The sequence below is a fragment of the Lepidochelys kempii genome, chromosome 24 (genome assembly GCF_965140285.1).
Source record: "Lepidochelys kempii isolate rLepKem1 chromosome 24, rLepKem1.hap1, whole genome shotgun sequence".
NCBI lineage: Eukaryota > Metazoa > Chordata > Testudines > Cheloniidae > Lepidochelys > Lepidochelys kempii.
In genome coordinates, this window is record NC_136403.1 from 7,591,698 (window position 1) to 7,609,989 (window position 18,292).

Here is an 18,292-nt window from a genome sequence, read left to right on the forward strand (position 1 = left end):
TGAATTTATGTTCAGTTCTGTTTTGTTTATAACAAAACTCAAGAGTCTTACTTGATTTTATGTAAAATGTTGAAATGTTTGAAAGAACTTTGTTTCAAAATTTCCTTTGATTTTTTTTAAAAAAACCAGCAGCTTGAAAATGCTCACAATCAAAATGAAATCGTAAATTTAACCCAGCCAAATTTCTTCTTTACTTTTGCAAAATTGCTAACCAGCGGAAATTCCATTATTTGTCCAGCTCTGACCTTACTGGCTGAAGGATGGTCACCCCAGGAGGTCAGCATCCCTAATCTCATTTAACATGGCGCAGCATACATGCTTTAAAGCAACAAGACCAGCTTCCAACAGATTTAATCCTGAAGAAAAACAGATTTCCCTTTTCAGGAAAGATTCTGTTTTTCTACCACAGCGTTGGAGAGTTGGTTTCCAAGTGTTGAACCCAATGACAGACCGACCCACCTACTGAATCCAAGCAGCAAACTCTTGACATGGGTACTGGATTCACCATCACTTTTTGAAAAACAGGGCCAGTAGGGAGTGTGAAGTTTGCCACAAATTTTCCAGGGAAGGTGCCAGAAAATTCAAACACAAGGCTTGAATCTTTAAGTTAAATACCTGTCTCGCTTTCCTCCATTTTGTATTTTGGCAATAGATCAGCACCTGGCAGTAAGAAGTTATTTAAGGGATCAGTGAACATCAGACTGGAGATTGCCACTCTGATAGCTGAGTGAAGAGCCCAACTCTTGGCTATTTACCAGATCCCTCACCCAGAAGCTAGACAGGCAGAAGAGTCTGTTTCCAACAGGAGCTGGGCCTACAACTCAGAAATGGAGGTTGTGGGAAAGGAGATAAAAATGGTAAAAGTTGCACTAAAAGTGCCATGTTATTCTTAAGAGAGACACTCACTGAAAACCCGTTTAACACTGGTTTATGGCAGCACTGAAGCCATCAGTTGTGGACCGGTGCATCTAGAAAGAAAAGCTACATATGATTATTTAACACTTTATGGCTCATTATTTTCCCATCTTTAAGTGAATGAAAAATCCAAGTTTATAGGTCATGCTAACTAAAATACCCATATTAATTGCACTGTTTATGGAAGAGAGATGGGATTTCAAACAAACATGTTCTTCCAAAGCTAAGCTCCCGTGAACATGGAAGCTTCTCACCAAACACAACCCGATCACAAGCCGGGGAGCCAGTAATAACCTGACTCTTTCCTCTCCAGAGATGAGACAAAAGCTTCCTTGCTGAGGTGACCTGCAGTCCCAATGAGAAAGGCTGGGTGAACCAAGAAGGATTTGTAATCCCCAGCAAGTGTTAACCCTTTATAACTCGATCCTAGGGTAACATTTGAGAAAAGGTTCCAACATTTCAGCACAGTTACAACAAGTCTTTAAAAAGTCACAGGATAGAAGACTGAAATTTTTAAAAAGCACCTTGTGAGCTTTGGGAGGTGCTTGCTGAAGGAGCCAGGAGCCTCTCCTCCCAACCCAGTGAACAGAGTAAGCCTCTTGCATGCATCCCGCAGTCTGTTGGAGTTTCTCTCCTGCACTCTCCAATGCTTCATGAGTCCTGAAGCCGTCTGATGAACAATCCCACGCATCTTCCACGCAGGGCTGGCAGCACTGCAAAGACCCTGCCTCCTCCTTTGGGACAAGCTGTCCATTCTGGATTCTTGGTTGGAAGTTTCCACCTCCAGAAAGTAGGAAGTGTTTAGAAAGTTCAGGAGTCTGAGAAAAGAGATGTAGGTGCTTTTTCCTTTACACATAGATATTTATATAAAATTTGTGAGGGGGTTTCAGTTTTGTTTTGTTTTTATTCTGAAAAGGTAGGGAACATATTTAAGTCTGGGAATTCTTCATTGTTGTAATTGGATCCCTGGTCTCCCAGCATCGACAGCATGTCCTGTAAGAACAAAATAAGTTTTGTATCTGTCCTGTAGTCGCATGTAGGAGCTGGAGCCCCCATCATGGACTAGGGCCCCATTGTGCTAGGAGCTGTACAAAAACAGAACAGATACTCCCTTCCCCAAAGAGCTTACAAGCTAAAGATTCCTGCAGACACATTCCAACTGCCTTTCAGAGTCTAGATACCAGCTGTATTTCTCATACGATCAGTGACTAACTGTAGCCACACGCCCCTGGGGGCTGAAGCGGACACCTGGACCCTGTGGAGGGCACGATGCGGAACAGTCATTATGGGGCTGTATTTTGTTTTGAAAACCCAGCTGTTCCCTCTCTCCACACAGCAGGCCCAGCCCAGGCAGCAGTACAAGCTCTGCACAGCACCCCGCCAGGAGGCCTTAGCTCACTTATGGACAAAACGCCTCAGAGGGGAGGTCAGTCTGCGGCCACTTTTGTACCTCCGAGACTGATGATTCAAGCCAATTCTGGTGGTGCTGGGTGAAGTGGACTCCTGTCCACTGGAACAAGACAGGCCCCGCTGGGATCCCAAACTCAGCCAGATTCAAACCAGTTACCTAATAGAAGTGACCAGCTCCAGATCCCTTGACCAGTTCCTCCCCGGCAATCCAGCCCCATGTGAGCTTATTACGGCTTTCACATCATGCTGGCCAAGGTGCTTGCACTCTAGCCAACTTCCTGCGCTTTTGTAAACCGACCCCATACGTTCCCGCAGGATTTACAGCCCTCCCTCAATGGGTTACGAAAATGCCATCTTACTGGGAAGACCTCAGGCTGGCTCGGCTGCTGCTGGACGTGCTGCTCCCCAGAACTTCGCCCGAGGTGTTGTCCTGGCCACTGAGGCCACATGCCAACTCCTTCCGCTGTCCGTGTCTGGAACTGGGCTGGGGTCTGCCCGGTTTCAGTGGCTGTTCAACAGAGGAACAAGGTCAGCGAGTGGCGTCCACAGAAGAGTCTCTACCCAAGTGCCTTTAAAGGGTCAGTAAATACAAGACCTGGCTGGTCAATGGCATTGCTTCAGGCGGACAACTTAGTATGGCAAACAACGTGGGGAGGACTTCCAGTGCCCAGCCACGTAGCAGCAAGGGTAATCTGATCCTGCAATAATATGAAGGATCCATCCCTGATATTGTCCAACCAGCTCTGAACTGAATTTCTGGCAAGGTCAGGACAATGGGATTCGAGAGGTGCCTTCCCACTCTAACCAACCTCTGAATTTTGAGGAGTCCCTTCCATCTGCCCCCCCCAATGCTGCAACTGTATGGAGTGTCTCTGGTTTGAATCATCCCTTGTTCAGTAGGGCAGCTAGGGGAAAGGAGAAGCTGGAATTCAGGTTTAGAAGTAACACTAGTAGAGCATTCATGACATTTTTACAAAAAACAGACCAAGGACATGGGGAGATGCATCTGCCCACACCCGGCCCAAATTTGGCCCTACCCCTATCTTGAAGCTCAAATCCAAGCCTCTTTTTAAAGAAGATTTTTATCCTGGTCCCACCTCCCCAGCAAGATCCTACCTATATTCCTTATGTGACACGAACGACACTTACCAAAGCCAGTGCTGCGGTTGGCGAGGGGTGGATAAGCAGCCCCACCTGGGGAAGCTGTGGAACCAGGTGTTGACATTGGGCTGAAAGAGGAAGGGGTGCCTTGGAAACTCCCCATTCCAAATGAAGGAGACCGAGTCTTTGCGGTCTGGGAAGCCACTTGCTAGAACAGCAACAAGAGAGAAGTAAACGCTGTATTTACTCTGCTCTTAATCTGAAAACGGCGCAGGTTGCTGGACTGACCCAGCTCTGGTGACCGATGTTCCCTATCTATGAAGAAGGTACAGCATGTGCATTGCAAGCTTCTCCCTGCCAATCTGCCCCAGCCCTGCACCTGGAGGAACTCTCTCTAGTACCTGAGCGCCTTCCAGCCATGCATTAAACAGGACTACACACCTGTCACATATTTGTTCTCTCCCCAAAGGGAGAAGGATGTACAGTGAAGTGCCTTGGTTTAATAGGGGGTTTCTTCTGGTTTTTATAAATATACCTGTCGCTATGCATTTATCTAACAGGAAAGGCCAGGTCACAGAAGAGCACCTTGCCCTTGGAGCAGAAAATGAGGGGGAGGTTTAGGATGGACCTTCGTTCCTCGGGGGTTCATTCCCGTCTGGGACCGACCCCGATGAAGTTCTGTCTCCTGCCCAGACGAGCTTTACTCTTACTGCTGATTGTGCCAGAGGGGCCCCAGTTCGGTGCAATGATGGAGCAATTGTTTTCAGGGTGGAGGTTGAACACTTGACTCCTTAGAAATGGATCTGGACCAATTCACACAAGCAGCTGCTGGGATTTCAGCTACAGGAACCCCTCACTTAAAGTCGTCCCGGTTAACACTGTTACGTTGCTGATCAGTTAGGGAACATGCTCACTTAAAGTTGTGCAATGCTCCCTTCTAACATCATTTGGCAGCCTCCTGCTTTGTCCACTGCTTGCAGGAAGAGCAGCCTGGTGGAGCTAGCTGGTGGGTGGTTGGAACCAGGGTGGACCGGCAGCCCCCACATCAGCTCCCCGCTCCCCTAAGTTCCCTATGCAGCAGCTGCTCAGCAGGCTATCAATTGCCAGCAGTTCAGCTGTCGCTCCCCCCACTGCCATGTGCTGCTCCTGCCCTCTGCCTTGGAGCTGCTCCCCAAGACTCCTGCTTGCTGTGTGGGGGGAGGGGAAGAAGAGGGGGGCTAATGTCAGGGTGTCCCCCCTCCCCTCTGCTCCTGCACCCCGCTTACCCCATCTTCCATAGAGCAGAGTGGACACACTGACCAAGAGAGCTGCTGCCTTTGGCAGCAGCTGTAGTCAATTAACAAGGCAGTGTACTTCCGACACCTCTTCATACTTAAAGGGGAAATGCACATCTCCATCTCTCAAACACACACAGGGTGTGTGTCTCTGTCTGCCCTCCCTCCTTTCCTGCTGCCTTGTAGAGTGAGAGAGCTAACCCTTGAGGGCTCAGCCAATTGCTAGTTCGTCATTTAGCAGTAAGACATTCCCTGGGAAATATCCCACTCTCTGACTCCTCCACCTCAACCAAGCTTCACAATCATCATCACTGTGTACAGTATTAAATTGTTTGTTTAAAATATATATAGTCTTTTGTCTGGTGAAAAAAATTTCCCTGGAACCTAACACCCGTCCTCCCCCCCCATTTACATTAAGTCTTATGGGGAAACTGGATTCCCTTAACATCGTTTCGCTTAAAGTCGCATTTTTCAGGAACAGAACGACCACGTTAAGCAGGGAGTTCCTGTATTAAGAGACGGCGATCGCTGTCAAACTGGAGTTGTTGAATGCATCCAGTACGACCTACTCCACTTGCCAGAGAAATTTCTCCATCACTCTGCTATTCAGAAGGCAACCCCGTCGGAGCACTTTATTGCTACACGCAGCTAACGAAAGAGCAATTCTCAGGACAGCGAGGGGCGCATGTGTGCGGCAAACCTGTATCCCTCGGGAGAAGGCTCCTGGGCCTTCTAGGAAATATTACCCGTGCCGTGAAGGACGGTCGTGTCGCCGACACCCAGTTGGTTGCAGTGACTGGAGTGGTGCTGGAGTGGCGAGAAATCTGAGCTAAAATCTGGCCTGCTGAAGCAGGCTGCTGCTGGATGATGTTGACAGGGGGTACCATGCTACTGCTCCTAGAATAGAAGAGAACATGCTTTAAAGAGTTAGCCCAGATTTAACCATTACCATTAGACGTGCCTTACGAGGCATTACAAGCATAGGCAGACAGGTACTATGCATCTGCAGATAATCCACAGTCCCCACACAACTTAGATACCTCAATTACAAAACAAGAGGCTAGCCTAAACTTGGAGAGGATGTGACAGAGCATGCACTTCTGCCTCTGCTGTCTGTCCATTTGTAGTAATATTTCCACCAGTGTCTAGCTACTGTCTGGCAGGCAATTAATATAAGCAAACATGCAGAACCAAATGGTTTCAATGAACTAAAAGACAATGGTGTCTGAGTACTAGGGACACCCTGGCACATGCAAATATTTCCTAGGGGTTTGGTTTAAACTTGCATTTTAAGAACGGCAGGCATATTTCATTGTGATATGATCCACCGCTTGCAACAAACAGTCAGTTCTGGTGCATGGGAGAGTCCCCTTTAGGGCAACAGAGTGTGCTCATTCTGGATGGTTATTACGGTCCACTTATCTTTCAGCAGTGGCAAGACACCACAAAGCACTGTCACCCGTCGTTTCTTCTGTTGCCCCTCCAGAAAACTAAGCCTGGATAGACAGAATACAAAGAGAAAGATACAATTCACAGCAACCCGACCCCATCCAGCACACCAACTTCACCTGAAACTTTCAGCGGGCCGCGCAGGAGTGAAAGTGTTTCCCTGGGGGAAGAGTGGCTGATTGGCCGGCACTGTGCTGGCAGGAAGGGCTTTGCTCTGATCTGTGAAAGAAAGGCAAACAGGTTAGAGCCTGTGACAAGGCAATGCAGATGGAGGGAGGCCAAGACAAAGGCTGTTAGCAAGGGAGCTAAACACCTGAGCTCTCCACGTCAAGTTTGATTCTTTGGCTTAAACAGCTTGGCTAGATAAGGGACAGTCTTGTTACAGACATTACCCAGACTCAGACTGCAGATGGTTCCATAACAGCTTATTTAATTTGATTTCCTCTCAATTTTCTAATAAGCTTTGCCTTAAGATCTTTTTGGGGCTTAGGACGTTCACGGTTGTCTGTTCTGAGTCACAGAAAACAAATCTGCTCTCTGGGGATAGGCAGAAGGGGTTATGAGGAGATCCCACACTTGGGAAACTTGGTCCAAGGTGTAGGTCAAAAGACTGCCCTTGCCGCCCTCCCCCAAAACATTGCCAAGATGCTGACTGCAGTCAGGCAGGCACTGGTGGGAAGGCAGCAATCAGGGGGAAAAGCTTAGAGGCAGACTGGTGGGTGAGTGGGGTGCCTGAGACATTCCTGTTCTGCAAGAGAAGGGACTTCCCTCTCCACTGCCACTTCAGCACCTGTCCCTAGCACTAGATTCATTTAAACAGAACAGGTGATGATACTGAGCCAGGACTGAGCTCGAGAAACAGAGTCAACTGAACGTCCAGGCTAACTCAGCAACCTATGCACAGCACAATCCCTACCTGTATTGATATTGGAGTAGATTTCACTGAACCGCGGGTCCCTCTCCTGACTAAACAGAGCCTCCGCTTTTTCCAGGGGTTTGCTGCGTTCTGGGCCAGCAGCAGTCACAGGCTGGACAGCAACCTGGATCACAGGAGGGAGATATAAGCACAAGCAACCAGTAGGCAAAACAGAGATGTCTCTGAGGTTACAGAGGAAGCCACTTAGGAACCTACTGTCTATGATAAAGAGCAGACGGCATTTGTTGCCTGGCTTTTTACATAAACCTTGGTCTGCAAGGTGCTTTAGCGCAGTCTCAATATCCACTTGAATTGTTCCAGACTGATGGTGCTGAGTGTATTGACAACAGCTCAAGAATGGGGGGGGTGCACGAGGCAGTTCTTGGGGGACATGGGCACCCCAAGCAGAGGGACTGAGCACCAGTGGGCTCAGAATTCTGGAAGCAGCTTTGCCCTGCCCTGCAGGAGAGGCTGTACCAGCACACCTGATGGAGAGATGAGGGCATGACTCATGCAGGGCAGGTGGCAGGCCCAACTCTCTCTTCTCAGAAAGTCACAACATGGGCTCCAGTGAAACCCAGCAACTCAGACTCCCACGCGGGGCTCTCAAGTTACTGCTATATGGGCCAGTTTTCATCTACAGTCAGGGACAGATCACAACACACAGAACAAAGACCATCAAGATCCCTGCTGATTTACCTGCGAGTGGTCGTAACCAGACAGACTCTCTCTTCCTGGGACCACTTCCATCTCAGTCTGTTGTGGCTGCTGCTGCCTAAAGTAGAACGTAAATGTAATAAGAACTGGGTCTGCTAAAAACAACCGAGCTAACTAAGCCCTGACCCACTGGCAGCCAGGAACTCGAGTGTCTCTACACAAGCAAGGAGGATTGCTACAGAGTTACTGGAGATTCTGCCTACGCTCAACCCCCATCAAAACCCAATATTTTCCAGCATGACCCGATTAAGACGCCACCCTGCAAAAGGAAGTTTCTGCGACAGAGGCTCACAGCATCAACCATTCAACTCTCTTGTAAGCAATCAATCTCCTGCCTGGCCCACTGGACTCCAGCAGATCAGCTATTCTTCTTTTCCGCTCATTTAAAAATTAATTGCCAGTTCAACATTAGCCTTGCTACTTAACTAGGTCAGCTGATTGCTGTAATAAATATTTTGGAGCTCTTGACTCAGTCATTTAACCCTAGAGTGTCTGCTCCTCTGGCAAAGAGCAAAGTAGGGGTGAAAAGAGAGAACTGACAGGCCTATAAAAATAAGGTGGCCAGGTAAGGGAAGAGAGGGAAGATGACCAAAGTTAAAGGCACAGTAGAATCCATTCACCTTGACGCCAGCTGAGTTGTGCCCATGTCCAGGGGAAGGCTGACGTTCTGTCCTTGCTGTGGCCGCTGCATCGAGTTAGACACAGCAGGCCGAGATTCCTGGCTTGAGTTCCTTAGTGTTGTTTAAAAAAAAGGGAGAGAGAAAAGGAACGGTGCACATGTCAGTTACTGTCCTTTAAAATTTGCCTTTTTTGGTTCAGTCGTGAGTCCAAGAGCCTCGTCTTTGCACAAGCCCAATGAAGTCAATGGAATGATCCTCTAACTTCAACGCCCTTTAGATCAGACATCTAATGGGATACACATCTATGATCCAAAGGGCACTAGTCCCCCCAAGATACGCAGCAGGAAGAAAAGCTATTAAATTTGTGTACACTGGAAGCCTCACCAGTCTTACATACATCTCAAATAATCAGCACTCCCAAGATTGTCTGGCCTAAAGCATACATGACTTACCATTTGAGTCAGTAAATAAATCATGGATCGAGCAGGATGCTCTCAGTAAGGGGCCACTGTTAACCCTAATATAAACCCTAGAAACAGCCTCTGGGCTCCGCTTCTGTCTAGTCGTGAAGTCTGTATAGGGGAATGTAACTCAACTTTAACAAGCTTTCCCGTAAGGTAGAAAAATCTGGTATCTCTCAACATGTGTTTTAAACGCTGTTGCTTCTGCCCAGCAGAGAGTACTTGGGTCTGTGAAAAATAAAACTAAGCACAGTGCACTTAGCGAAGAGCCAGGCAGCTGGAGTGCACCATATGCTATCTGATGCACAGCTGTGCTTTTCTGGTCTGAACTTGCGTGGTATATTTGGAAGCTGGAGTATGGAAATGGGAATGGATTTATGTGGACTGAATAAGAGGAGGAGAGAATACAGTCAAAGAGATGCCTCTAATGCCAGGAAAAGCTAAGTGCACATCAGAGGCATGATTAAAATACAGATTCTTGGATCCTTACCCTGTGCTCATACCTTGGTGGTCTAGAACCAAAGGGAAGCCCCTAGAGGGACCGGATTAATATTGCTCTGAATCTTTTTAAGGGAGTCTGATTAGACTGGGTTTCTCCTACTGGTGCGTGGATAAGGTGTACTGCTGACTGTACAGAGTGATTGAGAAAGGTCCAGAAGGGACCCTGAACATCCAACTCAGCTGGCCTGGCTTGCCTCTTGTCCAGCTGGGCAGATGTCCTTTAAGGCTAATACTAGCTCTGCAACTACAAGATACGTGCCTGCCAGACTCGAACGTTCCCTCTCAGGATCTCAAGTGCCAGGCCTGTATAAAGAGCCTCGTGCTCCCCCTAGGAAGAGGCAGCATCCCTTGACTACCCACAATGGAGAGCCAACTATGGCACAGAATTGCCATGCCATGATGGCCAAGAAGGGAACGGGTGGTGGGTTGTGAAGATAGTAACAGAGAGAGCACAATTTTTACTGCAGTGTCACAATTAGGGGAGATTCTTTCCTGACTCTAGGATGAGCTACTGAAGCAAGCAGACAACACCAAAGTCAATATTTACTTTCTAGTGTCAGCTGAGGATTTTCCTGCTCACATTCAAGCAAATCCGGGCCCCAACCTATCCATGCCTCATCCTGCTGCCATGGAAGCCAAGTGCTACATTAAAATACACCGTCCTAGTATTAACACTCCAAATGCAGATAAACAGCCTGAAGAGTCCATGCACCACCAGCAAGTTAAGGAGTTAAACAACTGAATTTTGACAGCTCCCTAAACTCCCAACTGAGCATCCAAAAGAATTCCATGTTATGCATATTAAAAGCATTTCATAGCACGCACTACACCACTGTCAGGATACTGCCCAGTGTAGTGAGTGATTTTTTTAAGAAAGCACAGAAGCTTGGGGGGGTGAGGGGGGAGAAAGAGGGGGTGATGGTGGAAGAACCCGAGCTCGTAAAGCATCCGGTCTGTGTAGCTGGTCATACTGGGAGGCACTAGATCAGGCAAAGTGCATATGCTATCGCTGAAAGTGCTCATGGATTGAAAGCCATTGCCATGTACATACTTAACGTTGGTGTTGGTACAGATGATGTACTCAATCTCATCTGAGTAGGGGTTCTGGAAGGTAAAGGAGCTGGTTCTCATCCAGAGCCATTCACGGTTTTTGGACCGGAATCGGAACATGACTGACAGAACCTGGCCTTTTAACTTCACCACCTAGAAAAATTTAACGCCATCAGTAATACCTGATAAAAAGACGTTTGAGAACAGTGTTGTTTATAAGCAAACACCCACCCTGCTAGCAGCTGACTATGGCATTCTTTGTCAAAAGGCTATAATATCGTACCTTGCTTCCCTGTCAAAATACAACTACTCTATTCTTTTCAACTCTTAATATTCCTCCAATGGTCTGACTTCCCAGGATGATGATATGGGAGTGGAATGTAGCATTTTCTTATGCCTTCAATTAATGCTTTTTGCAGCAATGGAATATATGAAAAACAACAACAAAAAAGTTCATTTCTCCAGCAACCAAAGATTGTCCGTTGTTTATAATTCTTACTATTGGGTCAAATGAACGAGGAGCCGCTTTTCAGAATCATCAGTAGTGGAGTCTTTCCTGCCCTGCCAAGTCAAGCGCCCTCAGAGGAGAGAGTAACAACATCAAGAGGGCCAGCAAGCCGCATCCATTTAAAGTTTGGACACCTTACGCACGGCAAGGCAGATGAACTGGTGTTAGAACACAGCCACTGAAGCGTGGCCTTGATGTCAAGACTTTGTACTCACATCTCTGGTCTCAGACAACTAGCAGCAAAAGGAGGAATCCAAAAATAAATTAGACACACAAACCCACCTAGTTTCATTTTGCATGTTAGCAAGTTCTCCTGTGTTTAATAATCTATTCAAATGTATGCTACTCAGTAACTGAGAAATTTAAGGCCAGTAAGGTGTGATTCCTGCCTTGATAAAAATCTAAACCAGTTTAGTTCCACTGCACAGCAGACGGCCAATAGGAATATTGGTTTACAACGATGCATATCAAGTTGTAAGCAGCCACGGTGGCTAAATATATTACCTGCTGAAAGCTGTCTCGCAAAAGCTGCTGGTCTTCCAGGTGGCAGAAATCCACAATGTCTTTCCCCAAGAGTTCCTAATTTTGAAGAGGAAAGGAATAAAAAAGTCTGCACTTAATAAGCAAATTCCCTGCTTTTGGCCTGCTCGAATAGCTCCACTTTCGACTAATGCTTACAACTCTCACATACAACTCTCTGGGACAAAAACATCAGGACACCCACCTATTTTAGGAATTGATGCACTTTTACAAAACACAGCACCACAGCAGTTGACCCTGATGTTTAATTTGTAACTCAAAAGTGGAGTCAAAGACCTTGCCTTAATCAAATTTGCTCTAAATATATGCCAGATCCACCTCCCTCCACTGATCTGTGTTACACAAGAACATCGGAAATGGCCATGCTGGGTCATCCCAATGCTCCATCTAGCCCAGAGTCCTGTCTTCTGACAATGGCCAATGTCAAATGCTTCAAAGGGAATGAACAGAACATATTACTGAGGGATCCATCCCCTGGTAGTCTCAGACTCTGGCAGTCAGAGGCTTAGGGACACCCAGAGCATGGGATTGCATCCTTGACAGTCTTGGCTAATAACCATTGATGGACCTATCCTCCTAATTCTTCTTTTGAATTGTTATAGTTTTGGCCTTCACAACATCCCCTGGCAATGAGTTCCACAGGTTGACTGCACGTTGTGTGAAGAAATACTTCCTTTGTTTTAAATCTGCTGCCTATTAATTTCATCGGGTGACCCCAGTTCTTGTGTTACACAAAGAGGTCAATAACACTTCCTTCTTCACTTCCTCCACACCGGTCATGATTTTACAGACCTCCGTCCTATCCCGCTTTGGTCGCCTCTTTTTCAAGATGAACAGTCCCAGTCTTTTTAATCTCGCCTCATACAGAAGCTGTTCCACACCCTGGCATCATTTTTGTTGCCCTTCTCCGTAGTTTCCCCGTTTCTAATATATATTTTTTGAGATGGGATGACCAGAACTGCACACAGCATTCAAGGTGTGGGCATATCATGTGTCAGGGTTCCTTCCCCACTCTGAACTCTAGGGTACAGATGTGGGGACCCGCATGAAAGACCCCCTAAGCTTATTCTTACCAGCTTAGGTTAAAAATTGGTTACAAAATCATCAAAGACCCAAACCCCTGGATCTTGGAGCAATGGAAATATCACTCAGGTTCTTAAAAGAAGGGTTTTATTAAAAAAAGAAAGGGAAAAATCATCTCTGTAAAATCAAGATGGAAAATACTTTACAGGGTATTCAGATTCAAAACACAGAGGATCCCCCTCTGGGCAAAACCTTAAAGTTACAGAAAACAGGAATAAACCTCCCTCTTAACACAGGGGAAATTCACATAAAATAAAAGATAAACTAATCCGCCTTGTCTGGCTTACCTATGCTGGTTGCAATATTGGAGACTTGGATTAGGATGGGTTGGAGAAGATGGATTTCTGTCTGGCCTCTCTCAGTCCCAAGAGAGACCACCACATAAACAAAGAGCACAAACAAAAACCTGTCCCCCCCTCAAGATTTGAAAGTATCTTATCCCCTTATTGGTCCTTTGGGTCAGGTGCCAGCCAGGTTAGCTGAGCTTCTTAACCCTTTACAGGATGTTGCCTCTGGCCAGGAGGGATTTTATAGCACTGTATACAGAAAAGTGGTTACCCTTCCCTTTATATTTATGACACCAGGGATTTAGAGTGGCATTATGATATTTACTGTCTTATTATCTATCCCTCTCCTAATGGTTCCCGACATTGTTCACTTTAACGGACGCTGCACACAAAGCGGATGTTTTCAGAGAACTATCCACAACTCCAAGATCTCGAGTGGTAACAGCTAATTTAGACTCCATTTTGTATGTACAGTTGGATTATGTTTTCCAATATGCACTATTTTGCATTTATCAACACTGAATTTCATCTACTGTTCTGTTGCCCAGTCACCCAGTTTTGTAAGATCCTTTGTACCTCTTCACAGTCTGCTTTGGACTTAACTATCTTGAGTAAATTTGTATCATCTGCAAACTTTGCCACCTCCCTGTTTACCCCTTTTTCCAGATCATTTATGAACATGTTGAACACCACTGATCGCAGTACAGATTCCTGGGGAACACCGCTATTTACCTCTCTCCAATCTGAAAACGGACCACTTATTCCTAACCATTGTTTCCTGTCTTTTAACCTGTTACTGATCCATGAGAGGACCTTCCCTCTTATCCCATGACTGCTTACTTTGCTTACGAGCCTTTGGTAAGGGACCTTGTCAAAGACTTTCCGAAAGTCCAAGTACATTATACCCACTGGATCACCCTTGTCCACATCTTTGTTGACACCCTCAAAGAAATTCCAGTAGACTGGTGAGGCATGATTTCCCTTTAGAAGAGCTGTGTTGACTCTTCCCCAACAAATCGTGTTTATCTAGGTGTTCGATAATTCTGTTCTTTACTATAGTTTCAGCCAATTTGCCTGGTATTGAAATTAGTCTTACTGGCCTGTATCTGACAGGATCACCCCTGGAGCCTTTTTTAAAAATTGGTGTCACATTAGCGATCCTCCAGTCGTTTGGTACTGAAATTGATTTAAGTGATAGGGGACATACCACACTCAGTAGTTCTGCAATTTCATATTTTAGCTCCTTTAGAATGCTTGGGTGAATACCACCTGGTCCTGGTGACTTATTACTGTTTAATGTACTGATGCGTTTCAAAACTTCCCTCTATTGACACCTCAATCTGGGACAGCTCCTCAGATTTGTCACCTTTCATCTGTTTTCTAAGCAACTAGTGGAGCTGAAATTGATGGCTGGGTCAATACTTAAGCACTAATTTGTTTTAGCTCAGTTCTATCAGACAACCAAAGCCATGACATGTGGAGCGAGGAGGAGGGGAAGCCGGTTTGAATTGCAACACTCTACACTGGGAAGCGTCTACCGTTTCTCACCTGTGGTTGGTAGCCAACTGTACCCACGCAGCGGTGATCTACGAAAGTGAAAATGCCTTCGGTGTTGTGTCGGGAGATGAACTCAGTTGGCTGACAAATGCTGTTCAGGTCTGTGCAGTTGGGTGAGCTAGTGACCTGAAAAGCAAGACAGATTTTGCACCATTAGATTCGGTTTCAGCTTTACAGAAAGCCACTTAGAAGTGCAAGCGTGCCCTCCTAGCCAACATATACAATAGGTGCTTAGCCTGGTTGAACAGAATTTTCTCCCACTGAACCATGAAGCAGGCATCGCTGCTTAGAGAGGTACAGGTGGCAGATAGAGACATTCCTGTTTAATAAGGTATGTCAGAAAGGTGGAATAAAGCTGCATCTGAGCCCAGGTAAATCCATACCCAATTCAAAAGCTAATTAAATATTTATACAGCCATTTGCACATTTCCAAAGGGCAGTGATGCTCACAACACCCCCATGAGTTGAAATGCCAGCATGAGATAGAGGGTAGGAATTGTGAAGCCAGATGGGGCATTCAGTGCACTTGCTGGCATGTCAGTTCCCAGAATGCACCTGGCAGGTTTCAGAGTGCTGTGCTGGGCTTGTGGGAAATCCATAGCTAAGTTTCTGTAGGCTTTGCAAACCAGAGCTGTGGACAGTTTTATTCTCCAGAGATTTTTTGTGTTTGCTTTATCTAGACCCACAGATGACACGGTTGAGCGGGAAGGAACACAGACAGGCTGTATGGAGAGAATATACTGGTCAAGGACCTTGGAGAGAAAGTAGGAAAGTGGTTTAATTCTCAGCATCACCACATTCCCACTGAATGACAAAGTTTCTACTCACCTGTAGTCTGCCAATGGCCACAAGACAAAATTTGCTCCCCTGGCCAGCATCTGGGTCATCGTCTGGCAATGAGACACCTGAGACAAAAGATGAGAGAATGTTTAAGAAATTACAGCATGACAAGCGAACCAGAAGCCCCTAATTCCACAGAGGAAGCAGCAAGAGAAGCAGCTCTGATTTCAATATTTCACGCCTTACTGTTATCTTGTTGCCAATCACTTTCTCTTAGTCAAAAGGGACTGACAGGTTAAAAATACGTTCAATGCCTGTGCAGTTTTCAACTTACTCGAAGTGTTATATGAAAGTCAAAGGAAAGGAGTCTAGTTTCAGCCCCAGATTCTCTAGCGGACTGTGTTCTGAAAGCGAGACCTGCTCGCCCGACCATCAGGAACGTCCCATCCTTCTATAAAACCCCAGACCTATAGGAACTGATTCAGCAGAGTTCGGCACCCTTTTTAGTTCTCTATGGATTTTGAAATGTGTCTCCAAACATCCCTGCTTAGAGACATGGGTGGTCTGAAAGCGAGGTGCATGCACAGAAGGGACACAAGAACATGCTAGTAACACACACTGGCTTAAGAGCAGATTTGGTAACTTGAATATTTCAAGGAGCTGGCATAATTCCTTACCCGCTGGGGGCCAGGCTTTTATATACCCCGTGCAGTGCACCACCACGTAATGGGGCTCCCCATCTTTCACTGCACCCAAGCCACTCCTAGAGAAGACAAAACAATTAAGATTATTCTTTATATGTTTAAGAGGCTCAACTCATTTTGGATTCTTTAAATAACTGAAATGAAGGGTCTACAGGGAGGGAGTGCAGTCCCTGAGCCTACATGCCCAATGACACCTAATTTAGATCCATCGATGGCTGTTAGCCAAGATGGTCAGGGATGCAACCCCATGCGCTGGGTGTCCCAAACAGCTCGGGCTGTCAGCCCCAGGGCGTGGGGGGGGGTGAGGGGTTCCGAGCTGTGAGCCACACATGGGGCTGACTGCCAAAAGGTGATGTACATAATGCAGTGTCTGCACTGCCCTAACTACATCACCCTAAGTGCTATGTTTCTTATGGAGGTGGAGGTATTAGATTGGGGTAGTGGGTGACTTACATCGGCGGGAGTGACGTCGTAACATAGACACAGAGTTACGTCAACCTAAACTGCCTTATATTGACCTAACTCTGTAGTAAGAAGAAAAGGAGTACTAGTGGCACCTTAGAGACTAACCAATTTATTTGAGCATGAGCTTTCGTGACTAAATTGGTTAGTCTCTAAGGTGCCACTAGTACTCCTTTTCTTTTTGTGAATACAGACAAACACAGCTGCTACTCTGTAACTCTGTAGTGCAGACCAAGCCTAAGACTCTGAATGCCGGAAGCTGGGACTGGATGCCAGGGGATAGATCACTGAAGATCTGCCCTGTCCTATTCATTCTCTCTGGAGCATCTGGCTCCAGCCACTGTCAGAAGACAGGACTCTGGGCTAGACAGACCACTTGTCTGACCCAGTATGGTCGGTCTTATGTTCTTAAGGTCAGATGCATGCTGAATGAGCTATTTCATGTGCTGTAATTTCCAGGGACTGAAGACATCTGAGCCTGCCTTAATGTCCTTTAAAAGTATGGTCTTCAAAATATATTAAAACCTAAGGGAACAGAATCTCAACCTGTGCTCTACCGCTGGAGCTTTAATCTATACACTGCATAGAATTATGGTTTGAAGCTTGAATCTGCACATTAACAGGGTCTTGTGGAAAGTAGCATTGTTAAGGTCTCTCTGTACTGAAGCACTCAAATAGGCTGCGCTATACCATCTCACATATACGTTATGGACCACGCATCCCACACCGCTCTAAGGTACTTTTTTTTTTTTTTACACTTTGTTACTCAGTGTGGTGTGAGACTCATACATATCATCTTTAAATGTGATCCCTGCAGTTTACCTGCATCGGTTCCTCATGAAGCTGAGCCTATTCATGGAGACTGGATCCACTGAGCTGTTGCCACACCTGGACCAGTCAAGAGGGGGGAAAAAGTTTAAACCCCAACGATAAAGACTGTAAATAAGACACTTTGCCCTTTTATTCAAGATTCCACAAAGCTTTATAAACATGAATTGAGCCCTGGTCTACACTACAAACTTACGTCAGTATAACAATGTCACTGGAGAGTGTGAAAAATCCACACCCCTGAGCAATACCATGACACCGGCTTAATTTTCGGTGTAGCCAGTGCTACATCAGCAGGAGAAGCGGACATCGCTACCACCCCTTGTGGGTAACTAGCCCTACTTTACTGAAGCAGAGGGCTAGGTGACCTGCCCAAGGTCAGAGCAAGTCAATGGCAGAGCTTGAACAGAGCCTGGAGTTCCTGAGCTGCCTGTGGTTATATCTCGGAGAGCTGTACAATCCCCTTAACACAGGGTGGGAAAAGTAAGAGTCTGTTTTAGAGCTGAACCCCATTCGGAAATCAGGTTTTACAGAGCGACCTTCCATCTCATCGAACCTGAGAAGGCTGAAAGAGCCAAAGAAAAGCTTAACTGCTCCGATATTTGTTAAGCAGCTAGTTCACAGGTTTAGCCAGGGGCTCATGCAACCAGATCTCCTATCGGATTCCCCGTATTACCTCATTCGACATATGAAAGATCTCCTTGAGCCCATGCACATTCTCATGGATTGCTGGCCTTCCTTCTTGACTGTCCCAGTCTTTAGATCAAGGATTCGACCTGAGGGGGAAAAAGACAAGCAAAGTGACGCTGTTTTGCAGGACAACTTCTGGGATCGTCACTCAGTATTACCAGGATACACCAGACAGCGCACCAGGCACCACGTAATTTCCTAAGCAGCAGCTATTACTTAACCAGCTTTAAAATAGGACACAGCAGTGGATAATTCCCTCGTGACACTGAAACTAAAGACTGGCTCTTGATCTGCATCTTCCTGCAGAAGCTGGTCCCCTGCTCCAGAAGCTGACAGCATTATGGTCAGCCCTGATGCTCGAGGGGTAAAAGGAAAGGCCTCATCACTCAAACGGCTTGAGCAGATCAAGGCACATTGTTCAAGGGTTCCTTGGCATCCC

General features: G+C 46.3%; 1 protein-coding gene across 4 annotated transcripts in view; it reads right to left on the bottom strand.

Moving 5' to 3' along the window:
- Positions 1-1,656: 1,656 nt before the first annotated feature.
- ARNT (aryl hydrocarbon receptor nuclear translocator) overlaps positions 1,657-18,292 on the bottom strand; it is a 38,798-nt gene continuing 22,162 nt past the window's right edge. For 2 of the 4 annotated variants that reach the window (XM_073323394.1, XM_073323393.1), the window contains 15 exons: positions 17,840-17,939; positions 17,158-17,223; positions 15,847-15,932; positions 15,218-15,294; positions 14,381-14,515; positions 11,427-11,501; positions 10,416-10,567; positions 8,403-8,513; positions 7,765-7,840; positions 7,066-7,189; positions 6,269-6,368; positions 5,447-5,597; positions 3,475-3,634; positions 2,685-2,833; positions 1,657-1,908 (listed from right to left, as the gene is read on the bottom strand). In XM_073323394.1, coding sequence (XP_073179495.1) covers positions 1,819-1,908; positions 2,685-2,833; positions 3,475-3,634; positions 5,447-5,597; positions 6,269-6,368; positions 7,066-7,189; positions 7,765-7,840; positions 8,403-8,513; positions 10,416-10,567; positions 11,427-11,501; positions 14,381-14,515; positions 15,218-15,294; positions 15,847-15,932; positions 17,158-17,223; positions 17,840-17,939 — 1,652 coding nt within the window. In that variant the 3' untranslated portion in view covers positions 1,657-1,818. Of the gene's footprint in view, positions 1,909-2,684; positions 2,895-3,474; positions 3,635-5,446; positions 5,598-6,268; positions 6,369-7,065; positions 7,190-7,764; positions 7,841-8,402; positions 8,514-10,415; positions 10,568-11,426; positions 11,502-14,380; positions 14,516-15,217; positions 15,295-15,846; positions 15,933-17,157; positions 17,224-17,839; positions 17,940-18,292 lie in introns of those variants that run through there. The other 2 variants (XM_073323396.1, XM_073323397.1) reach the window with 2 other exon arrangements.